At 35.2% G+C, this 12,547-nt stretch overlaps 1 protein-coding gene across 1 annotated transcript; it reads left to right on the forward strand.

The window, feature by feature from the left end:
* Window positions 1-7,580: 7,580 nt before the first annotated feature.
* On the forward strand, window positions 7,581-8,973 carry LOC149171645 (uncharacterized). The gene has a single exon (XM_089427546.1). The coding sequence runs from the start codon at window positions 7,841-7,843 to the stop codon at window positions 8,531-8,533; it is 693 nt and encodes a 230-aa protein (XP_089283672.1). The 5' UTR covers window positions 7,581-7,840; the 3' UTR covers window positions 8,534-8,973.
* Window positions 8,974-12,547: the final 3,574 nt, after the last annotated feature.

Genomic DNA, 12,547 nt, shown 5'->3' on the forward strand with positions numbered 1-12,547 from the left:
AGCTGCTGTTAGAAATCTTTCTAGATCGCATAAACAAAAGAAACATCCCGGGTTAATGTAAATTCTGTGTGTTGTTTTTCATTTGATTATAGTAATTTAGATTCAAGTTTGCAAGATAGATTTACAGTAGTTTTAGAACGTTTCTTAGAAGTAACCTAACCAAAATTCCATACACACACACATACACATCCCATGCATCGGGAAGCTGGTCCCGTTACCCCAGTCGGACCCGCTACTCCAAACGGGCAAGGAGCCGCCAACCAGGTTCCGGACCGGGTGGGTATCCCCCTTGTTGTTGACCCGACTTCGGGGCCCTCAACAGGAGCCTAGTAAAGTATGCTACCAAGTTCCTCTTCAACCACCAAAATGCACTCATCTTCGAACATATGCGGCGTCTGAACAACATTCATATTCAAATTCTCCACTATCGCAACCATCTTAGAAATAGATTCAATCAAATTTCTAACAATTAGGTTCTTGGAAGAGAAAGTTTTGCTCTGAGTGATTGGAGGATCATGTGGAATAAATGGCTCATCAATAAAACCATTACCTAGCCCAAAAATACTTCCAAATAGACTCTCTGAAAAAGAATTTAAAAAAATATCACTATCAAACATTATTCCACTCATTTTTCGGCTTCCTTACGCTAAGTAAGAGCACACATATACTCTTTCAAAAAGCACAGAAACTAACACTCAGCCACGCCTTAAAGCTTTATGATCTGGTCTGCGAACGCCCTTCCAATTTAATTGTAAGCCTGCAACAACAACCATACAACACTAACTCACTGCAGCGACGAGCTCAAATCCGAACAACCATACAACACTAGCTCACTGCAGGTGTCAGCTCAGATCGGAACAGCCACACCAAGATTCAACCACCACAATTTTAATTTTATCCAACACTAGCTCCTCAGATCTAAGCAACCACAGAAAAATTCAACCACTAAAATTTTAATTTTACCCACCGTGCAAATTAACAATTTTATCTGACACTAGCTCCTCAGATCTAAGCAACCATAGAAAAATTCAACCACTAAAATTTTAATTTTACTCACCGTGCAAATTAACAAAAAAATTTTTTAATAATTTTTATTCCATAATTACAAAGAAAACATCATTTAATCATTCCACCCATTAAACTATGAATAAAAAACACCAATTTTGAAAAAGTCAGGAAGCCTATCACTTATCAACACCACAAACCACCTTTCACTTAATTGGAAACTTCCATGAACTTCGGATCACAATCTGAAAACAACGACTACAATTTTATTAACAAACTTAGGTCTTTGTATTAACTAGCAATTGCCCTAAAAGGTGCAAAGAGAGGCCAATAGAAATGTTAAATTGAAATAATTGTATTTTGATTCAAAATAATAAATATTATAATAATTCAGTCATTCAAACTAAACCTAGTCAATAAATTGCCCAAAATAAAATAAATCCTTGAAGGGATATATTGGCTTCCATGGACTTGCATCTGAAGTAAAATAAAAATATATTGATATGTTTTATGTCAATGAGATCATAATATCTCTACATTTAGTTTGACCTTAAACTCTGAATTTAAGGAGAGATAGATAACACACAAGCTGGTTTCGAAAATATCGATTACACAGTGCCAAAATAATGAAATTATGAGTAGTAAGATATAGCAACTGAATTATGAGTAGTAATATATTGCAACTTATCTTATCTTGGCGTTAGTGTTAGGATTATAAAACATGGAGAGAAGTAGATGTGTTTAAAGACACTATTGTTTGATTTTAATCGCTGCTCGGAATAATCATCATTGATTTTGTTGAGTTTTGAAATAAATTATACTAGAGAATAATACCATAAATAAAACTATGAATTGTTATAAACATAAAACATGTTGGCCTGGAGTATACCGTAAAACTGCTTCTGCTTGGCTAAGAGCTCGTTCTCCTCCGACGTAAGGAAACAGGTTAACGGCCCAAGACCCAGAGGCATCTGGCACGAGTGGAAGCCTGCTCCCTTACGGACCACCAGCGAGTTATTACACGTGGCGTGGTTTTCCTTGATAACAGTGATCAGTCAAACCTACATTCGCGGATAGCAGCCAGAGATGACAGTCCTCACTGTTGGTTTGACACCTGAGTTTGATAGGTTTTTCCACCTTCGAATAAAAAAAATAAGCATAAAACATGAAAACCACAAGTCAACTTGACCAAATCAAATTTATCTGAACCACCCTAACATCTAGCTATTTTTTTAATCATTTTAAAATGTAATGCAAAACTTAAAAATATACCGACGGAATGTTGTCTGAAACTTTTTAAAATGTTCTATCTTTTTTAATCATTTTAGAATGTAATGCAAAACTTAGAAATGTACTGAATGCTGTCTGAAACTTTTTAAAATGTTCAAAAAGAAATCTCGGTGCATCAAATTTGCATCAGAAGAGATCTAATGTTTTTATAGATATAAAAAAGCTAAAACTATTGTAGCATTAAATGGAAAACAGAAGAACATCACCAACACTCCAAGGCCATGTCATTCAATTTCTTGATATCAAATACGTTAACCTGAGATGTATCTGTGTTATTCATGGGACTAACTAATATTTTAACTTCAATGTATTTCGACCGGCTTTGTTCTCTAATTCAAAAGTACAGAAAAGATTTAACCTCTATTAACATTCGATTTACATACATTATATTCACTAAAATAACAAAAAGTACAGAAAAGATTTAACCTCTATTAACATTCGATTTACATACATTATATTCACTATAGCAAACAACGATACATTTTGGTATGCTCAAATTCAGAATTTAGAAAAGTAAAAAACTCATGGAGCGGACAGTTATGGAATTGTACCAGTTAGCTGAGTCGAAACATGGCACAAAATGTTGTAATCCCTTATAATTCTAGAAGACAATTCTCTCTCCACGGCCCCTAAAATTTGATCCAAGATACCATTCCCAACCGGGAGAACAATATAATCTTCCATCAAAGAGAAGGGTAATGGAAGATTCACATCTAACCCCCATTGTAACCCACCCTCTGAAGCTAGGAGTCTGCTCACTTTCTGAAACCGAAGATGACTCCCGGTGTACAAGAAGTTCTCCTTGCAAATTAAATTGGAAATCGAATCCATTATTCTGACCTGGAAGAACTTTTATATCTAAAATCAATCTATTGGATGTTGTTTGTGTGTAAAACCCTGCAACGCAGATTTTTCACAGAAATAGCTTACAATAATTCCAAATTTGAAAAGAACCCCATGTAGATATTACATTTGGTCGCTTTCAAAAGATGAAAAAACAAAGAAATTAAAACTGGGTGATGTTTAAGAAGCTTTTAAACATGAATGAACTCGATTGAGATCACAGAAGGGGATGGCCGTAACGGTGAAGAATGTGACAGGCCTCAGACGAACTCGCCAGAGATTGTCACCCAAATAGTTAACCCTCGAAGAATCTGGAAATGTAATCTTCACTATCCTCTCTGTTTCTTTTATATAATCTTCTCCTTTCCTAGCTCCTTGTCTGAACGGAACATCCATCCTTCTCTTTGCTTGAAACTGTACCAGTTGAGCTCTCACAATGCTGCTGCTTTTTTGGGGATTTCTTCTCATCTTCATCTTCTTAACAGTAATATAAGATGGTACAGTCCAGGCATTCTGCAGATTGGAATTCATGTTTATATTATCAGAACTGAGGGCGGTCATGGCAGGCAGAGATTTCATTTGATGAAATCTACCAGAGCCCTTGTGTGAACCTTCTGTGAACTATTTGCTGCTTGAAAAGTATTTTTATGTCGATCTCAAAATTACGGCTAACTTTTAGCGTTCTTTAAATGTATTGTACCGGCATCCATTACAACTCACATGTTCCTGTTATCGTTGGATGTCTAACTACAATAGACATTACAAGTAAATCCAGGGAAGAAGAACAGTGATGGCCAAAAGCCAGGGAAGAAGAATAGCAACAACAAAGGACAGAGAAAAAGCGGTAAAAATATCTTCAATAGTGACATAAAAGAATGGGAAAAAGCAATAAGGCAACTAAATGATATTTGGAAAAAGCAATCATACTTCAAATCAACCATTGAAAGTGTCTCACCAGATCCAACGGAGCAGGTTAAAAGTGTTGACGATTGTTGATGCATAGGAAGGCCTATCGGCCTAACAAAGCCCTAAACTTAGGACGTTGCATAAACTTAGGGCTTTCTATTAACAATAAAGATAACAGAAATTCATAGACTTATTTTATGGTAAATAGCTCCAATATGTAAAATATCCACGTAACTCCAAGTGATTATCAACTTAATTCCAAGTAAACCAAAAACATTCAACTTTGTTTTGCTCATACCAAATTTCTCAAACTATTGTGGTGCGACATTTATAAAATCAACTTTACGAGTGGAATATTAAGTCCCTTGTTCGCACAAATTGTTCCAATGAAGGATCTTTTTAGCTCCAAATAGAAAAAAACCAACTGTTAATACGCGATGTCTCTCTCCTCTTTTCGTGGTTGGAACACGCAAAACACATTCAACTGTTTATTATGCAACAAATTCAGCGAATTCGCCCTTCACCACAGCCATTACCCGCAGCAAACAGATTTTTCTGCAACATTCGAAGAACAGGAAGAACGAAGAGCAACAACAACGCTCCAATCTTCACGACCCCACAACACTGCATAGAGAGCAACAACAACACTCCAATCTTCACGGCCCCACAACGTTACTCAAACCGTCGGCACCTCCTCAAAAAATGACTGTCTAATAGTATTAATGTAGGCCACTTCATCCAGGCAGCTCCTCAGGATCCAGTGCTTAACACATAGTATCCTCTAAATGGCAACGGTCTTCAGCGGCTTCACCTTCGACTGGAAATTCTTTACAATCTTCAACGACGTCAATCTTCAGTTCAGCTCAACACTTCTCCGACGCCTCCACGGAGCTCGCACACAATATCACAATGCTACAGATTCACCCAACAGCAAATGGTCTCTTCCATGAGAAAAGATTCAGCCTCGTCCAACGGCGCTTACAAATACTCGGCTAGATTCAATAGTCTCACGACAACACAAAGCTCTAACTCACAGGGTTCACAACGCTTCTGTACTATTAACTCCACTACTCTCTTTGCACACAACCGAGCCTTCAGACTCACTGCCTCTTTTACATGGCTCACCAACACTGTGCCCACAATTCTAGCTCTGAGCTCGTAGCTCACCTGAACTCCGATACCATATCAGAGAACACAACATGAACACTGAACACAAAACACAACATGCTCATTTCATTACCAACCAAGGATTTTGATAGACAGCAGAGAAGTTTCTAGATTCTTCAGAAGCTACCTTAAGTCCCCAGAAAACTCGAGACCATATCATGAACTCTCAAGAAGACTTACCTAACACAATTAATGTGGAGGGTGGTTGGAATTAATGTTTTTTGAGCACAGTAAACGGTAAACGGTATATTGTTTATTTATGGCAGAGAGATTTGTCGAAGGTATATTGTTTATTTATGGCAGAGAGATTTGTCGAATCAGAATCAGAGATTATGTTAGCAAGTTTTACAGTTTTACATATGGATAAAACATGTTAAAATTTTTATTCCATTTAAAGTTATTAAAATTAAAATTACAAAAATTATGTAGAGTATAATTTTATTTACTCAAGCCTCAATTAAACAATTAAGACTCACAGAAGCCTCAATTCAATAATTAAATTATTCTGATTAAATATAAATAAAATTAATATATAAGCTAAATATATATATAATTAAATTAAAATAAGATTTTTATTATAAAATTGTGTGTTTTTAATTTATAAATAATTTTTTTTACAACATTATTATTTTTCAATGTTCCATGTTTAAAAAGATATAACTTATTTTATATAATATTTGTTTATATAATTTTTATTTATATGATTTTTTTTCTATTAATTAATTTAATTAAAAAACAAAAAAATATAATAAATTTTTTAATTTATATTTATTGATAAAATTATTTTATAAAAATTAAATCTTTATTATACATTTAATAATCATTAATAATTAAATTAAAATTCTGGAAAACTTTCTATATAATTATTAAATCTCACTCTCCGAAAGAAAAACAAACAGAAAACAAAACTGCTCATTGTGAAATAGCAAGAGTTCCCTTATAATCTTACTCATATGTTTACACTCTTGAACGTTGCACCGGTCAAAAATAAAAAAATCCAGTTGAGTCTGCAATTTTGGACTCATACATTTTAGCCTTTTAAATATTTAGAAAAGCTTACCGGTAAAGAAAAGACTTCATGTTATTAACGAAAGGTTTAGAATTTTATCTATATTCGACTTATTCGACCTTGTTCAGGTTGAAAAAAAATATAAAAAATATTTATGATGCACTTGATTAATTCCTCTCTATCCCTTGTTTTCGGATACGATATTCGTCACCTCATATGTCATGTCGCTGGCTATAATTTATCACTGCGTGTCCCTCACATCTCTCTACCGGTCGCTCGCGTCTTGCAAGACCCCGAGGGAGCAGGTCCTTTTGTTTCATTCAATTGGACTGGGGGACGAGAATCGATCGGGCTGATCGGTCCGTGGGATGGTTAGCTGATCCATCGAGGTCAGCGGCATCATCGCCCGGGCTCTTGGTAATGGCCTATAAATGCTGCTCTGTCAACCAACCCCAATTACACTGATTACGGAACCTTAGGACGAAATGGTCGCTATGTATGGTCGGAGGATGTGACTTGCGGGCAGGTAATGGCATCCTTATATAATGCTAAGGTTGATTTCAATAATATTTTGGAATTGGATGGACATGATATTTTGGAGTTCGATGGATATCTAGATTTTAATAATATTTTGGAATCTGTTGAAATTTGTTAGATATTAACTAAAAATTAAAAACATTTTAGATAAATATGGGTGATGTAAAAAAGATATATCTAAAAATATTTTGAAAATGTAAAAAGAAATAAACATAAAAAAGTTAATTTCTTTGAAAATGTAAAAAAGATAAACATGAAAAAGTTAATTTTTTTGTTTCCTCGTTTTGAAATATTTTCAAAATCTACCAAAGTTATTTTTGTTTCCTCGTTTTGAAATATTCTCCAAATCTACCAAAGTTAAATAACTTTCCGGTTTTTTTTTCTAGCGGATTCCTCACCGTACACAACTTTCAATATAAAAAGCAAAGTGATTTTGAAAGGTATAAAATTTTAATTAATAAATTCACGTCAAAGATGTGAAGTCTACACCATGTGTTGTAAACCTTCCTTCCAAACTAAATTCATCCATTATTTTATTGGAAGTAGAAGTTGTATCCCAACCAAATCACCGGTCACCAATGCTTCGCTGAGGCGAACGCTGTTGATATCACTCCATCCACCGACCAACGAAAAGGCACGCGCGCCAAGTCGTAGTTCCGTGATAAAGGTCTTCTTGGACAGTTGGACACCTTGAAAATTCGAGATGTTGGGTCCAAATGGGCATCCTACACGCACGTTTGCACTAATTGTATGAAAATTTAACATCCGCGAATTAAGCTACGGCTTCAGTCGTGTTTAAATATGGGAAATGTCGAACCCGAGGAGTCATACCCGCCCTCAGAAATTTTGCAAGGACCCTTCCCATGCCAGCCTGTTCAATTACCCCAATTCGAACAGAGATTTTGTATCTAGCTTCCCGTCTGATGCTATACATAGCCTGATCTCCACTCCTATTGTATTCGCTCCGTTATCGATTTCGGTTTTTATAGAGCAGTAAGAGCATTTCTTCCGAAATATCATCCTCGTCTAGTCCTTGCACCACCTCTGCGTTCCGTGCTCGAATCTCTGGGCCGTCTTTCAATCATGTCTCAGGCACTCAAAAAGCGCGGCCGAGAGTCGGAAGCTCTGCCGATCTCAACTCACATCCGGGAGGCCAAACGCTTCTACGGCGAAGAGAAAGACCTGTTTTGTTCTGTGCTGGTATTAGAAAATATCCTATCACAGGAAGAAGAGGAATACGCTCCCAATGAGGAGGTCGTAAATGGAGTCATGAAAAGCCTGGAGGAAGAGATTGGCATGCCTTGTTTCACTTTTGATCCCTCGTCAAACTCTGGGAATAGCTCGGCGTCTTCCGATATTTCTAGCGGCCAAGAAGGGGAAACCCTAGCTTCGGACGAGCACGGAACAAAGTCTACATTTGACATAAACTCAGGTGCTTCTGCCTCGGGGGCTGAGATGGTTTATCTTCTGTACGCGTCAGACGATGAGCTCGGCATTCCCCTGAACCCTGTTCTGGACATAAAGCCCGAAATCTGGCCATCTCCCAAAGAAACACCGGAGGGTTTACCGGAAAATCCGGATCTTAAATCACTTAATGAAATCTGGCACTTCGAGGACGACTTCGAGATTCATCAAGGGTTTGAGTTGTACGAGGATTGCTGTGAAGCGAGCGAGCCGCAATACTATATGAACAGAGATCTTGTGAGCCAAGACATGTCCTTTGACGTCGATTTTACTGCGGCATGGAATTTGGAAACAGCGGGCTTCTGGCAATGAACCCAAGGATTCATTAAAGCTGTGTAAGTTTTCAATTTTGTGCTACAAAATCTGGGTGCGTCATAGATTTTCTTCACATTTAAACTCGGAGAAAATTTCATTCTTTGAATCAGTTGGAAAACTGTACAGCGGAATTTCCAGAATTATTGCAGAATTGTATCGTATATTTATAGCAGACGAGATTTTAACACCGCCGCTTCTCACGTGGAGAAATCAGTTTATGATCCTATGCCATGTATCAGGGGTCAAAAGCTTCCACCATTTCAACGCAGCATTTAAGCACTTTTCAGAGGCAACCGAACGCAATTGCCAAAAATGGCAGCATCATATGATAGAACGACTTTGTTGACATCAACTGAAATACAAGTTTAAAACCATTCTCCACGTTTCACTATTTAAACGTGGTTGTGTATCTTAGTGAAAGATCGAGTTAATAAGGATATCAGCCTTTTATATGTTAATTTGATTTAGTTTTTCGGTTGTACCATTTATGATTTGTGGGCTTATAACTTTTTAACAAAGTGTTTTGAATAAACGTTTTAATTTAATAGGGAAAGTTTATAAACGTAAAAAAATATCAATTTATTAAAAAAAATCATTTCGTTTATTGATAAAGCACTTTAGAATGGTTATAAATTTATCAACTTATTAAAAAAAATTCATTTCAATTATTCATAAGACAATTTACCATGGTTATAAATTAGTGAAATTGCTTGTTTAATTACAAAATCTGCAATAGAAAACACCACTGTACTAAAGTATTTTCTACCTGTGTGGTACTACATAGTATTTTGGAAGTCCTAAAATTGCTTTGGAAGACGGTTGATTTTAGCAGGCAGGAGTCATAGATGTTATCATTTCTCGCTAGTCCATGCACATACACATTTTTCAAAAAAACTCTTCAAAAAAAAGGATTTTTAGATGGATGATATATCATCTTGACATAGAAAATTTGGTATATTTTGTCAATGCAGAAATTTGGTATGTTCTCTCAATGTAGAAATTTTATATAGGATTTTTGAAATATTTTTTCTCAATAATATTTATGAAAAGTGATCCCTGCTTTTGAAAGTTAGTTCATACTGATTATATTATAACATAATTTGATTTTAAAAATAAATTAATTAATTTTAAATAATATATATTTATTTATTAATAATTATGAAAAGTGATTAAATTTTGTCATAATTTAAATGATAATTAATAATGAGGAAAGAAGTTATTCATTTATAAATATAGTTTGATTTATTAAGATTATTTAAAAAAATAACAATCTTACTAATTTTGGATGTCTCCCAAATTAATTTTCAAACATTGTTTCAATTTTATGAATAAGGAAAACCATAAGCACTATTTATAAATATTTCCTAAAACATTAAATATTGCCTAAAATATTGAAGTAAAAAAAAAAAAAATCCAAAGTTTGAAATTTGCAAGGTTTCCATAGGCACTTAAATGTTTACCAACAAGACAAGCCATATTCACCCTTTAAAAAATCTTCAAGGACGTTGAAGTAACAAGTTCCCATGTGAGCTATTAATATTAATGGAATTTCCCTTTGTTTTAGTTTGTTATCAGTGGGGATGTCTTTAAAAAGTGTCAATTATATTGAGGCCTTATTTCCACGAATTTGATGGAAAGATGCCATAGTTTGTGCTAGGGTGATCCCAGAAAATTTTTGATGGAAAAGATGGGGAAGCTCCATGAAAGCCTTAACAATATACTGCACTAACATCTTGGAAGGAATGACGACATCAAGGTGAGTCCACCAAAAACTTGATGGCATGGCTCATATGTCTCCATTCAAGGCCCAATGGCATTGTTGGGTAACTCCACTAAAGTCATCAATGCATGTAATACGGAACACATCGAAAAGGATGATGTTCAAGGAAGAAAAAAAATTAGATTGAAGGGAGCACGTACAAAATCAATGAATTAACATCAACCACGTGTCCAAGAAAAAGATTGGAAATGAAGAAAGGGGTCATTTTAAGAAAGGATTAATGACTAATAATAGGAAATAATCTATGAGGGCTATTAGTGAAACTTACATAATGAAAAAAAAAACAATCTCTTAGCATTCACATGCAAGTGAATCAACTAAGAAGAGTATTAAAGGGATTAGCCATGGCAAAAGAAAGGAGTTTATAGTAAAGAAATTTGTGGTCCATGTCAATCCTCCAAAAAATTGATGGTTGCATTTAATTAAGCTAACACTCAAAATCAGATAAGTTCGATAGTTGATACATCCCTGTCACATATCAATATTGGATTCCCAGCAAGTGATGTGCTTATTAAATTCTTTTAATATAGGGGTACTCATCAATAGATTCTTTAGTCACATATATTTCTGACCCATTGCCAACATCAATCAACAAGGAAAATATCATCATCCAACAAACTTATCAGAAAATTTCAATATTGGGGGTTCATGATATGGTACACTCCAATGGGCTCCCAATAACCTCAGGTCCTAATAGACTGATACACCTATACTGCTGACTCGACAACTTGATAGCCACATTTTCTATAATTCTTGGTCATGGATCCCATGTCATCCATGTTACGAGGGGCTAAAAAAAACACTCCAAACCCCTTAAACATGGAAATATAACCCTTGAATCCTATCAACAATTCATTAAAGGTTTTTTCCTTCCCAATGATCTTATGTCAATGAAATGATTACCTGACATGCCATGATAGGTGATGGGATAATCTCTCATCGATTAAAAAACTCATAGAGTCTCTTATCATTATGGTATCTAAATTACAATTTTAGAAATGTGCTTGATGCCATAGGATCTGATAACCTGATTTCCCATTGAAGCTCAGTCATAGATCTTGAGTATCATGCAACCAAAGGGCTTTGTAGAGGACTCCATGCCCAAATTTTTACAAGTCACAATAGAGCTTCTAAGCTCATTCTAAGATCTAGAAATTTCTTTAGAGAGGGCTTATACTACCCTCAAAGATTTCTAAAGGCTCATAGGTCTTATCCATCCTATAAGGGCCTATTGATGTTGTTGTATGCAACCAAGATTGTAAGGGGATATCGCCGATGTGAAGTACCAATTAGACCTCACATCGTTTGGTGGAGGAGTCCCATTCGGTCATACGGTTTGACCACCGTTGGAAACATTTCAAAGATATATCTTGGTTTCACATACAAACATAGGATATCACAACACTTATTTGGGTAGTAATAATGTAAGATTTGTGAGACACCCAACGTAAGGTGCACAAGGGAAAATCCATAACTGGTAAATGAAAATGAGCCTCCAATTAGAAAAGTATTAGTATTATCCTAAAGGGTGACCTGTGAAGGAAGAGAAAGACTTGTTAAATATCTGCATATTAGTCTACATAATAACAACAATCGTTAAAGCATAACAACACTCATTCAACAACAACCATACCTAAGAAACAAATTAGTTAATTCACTTAGTATGTGATTAAAACAATATATATCATAAACATAACAAGAATATTCCTACTAGATCTATGATACATGTTTGAAGACATGTCAGCTCATATATCTTTTGATTAAGAGTGAAAGTTCCCAAGTACATGGTTACATGAATGAAACACTATATCCAGAAGTGGAGCATGAAGCCACAATTTGCTTCTCCAAAAAATGATATATCTCCAATGCACTATAAGATAAGCCAAGGCAAGACTCCAAGAATCCAAGCCCTTTCTTTGAGTTATGACGAGTTATTTATAACAAATAACAATGACCTTTGAGCTTGCCCATGACTTTTTGACTTCTATGACTATTCATATTCTATTCATGACTTATTACATTCCATATGTGACTATTCACATTCCACATGTGTCCATTGGAATTCATTACTTATCATTTATTGCATGAGATAAATGAAAAATGAGAGAGTGGTCTAATAAGACTAAACTAATAATGGGATAAATGCTCATCAAATTGATAAGTCATTTGCTTCATCAGGGAGCTCATTTTTAATGTAAGTGTGCCATGCCATGAACTTTGTTGAGATCACG

This window comes from Pinus tabuliformis, chromosome 4_2 (assembly GCF_031772625.1).
Source record: "Pinus tabuliformis cultivar Carrire ecotype Pingquan chromosome 4_2, CPIR1, whole genome shotgun sequence".
In the NCBI taxonomy this organism is placed as follows: Eukaryota; Viridiplantae; Streptophyta; class Pinopsida; order Pinales; family Pinaceae; genus Pinus; species Pinus tabuliformis.

Coding starts and splice junctions, on each gene's coding strand:
- LOC149171645 (XM_089427546.1), top strand. CDS start 7,841: ATGTCTCAGGCACTCAAAAAGCGCGGCCGAGAGTCGGAAGCTCTGCCG.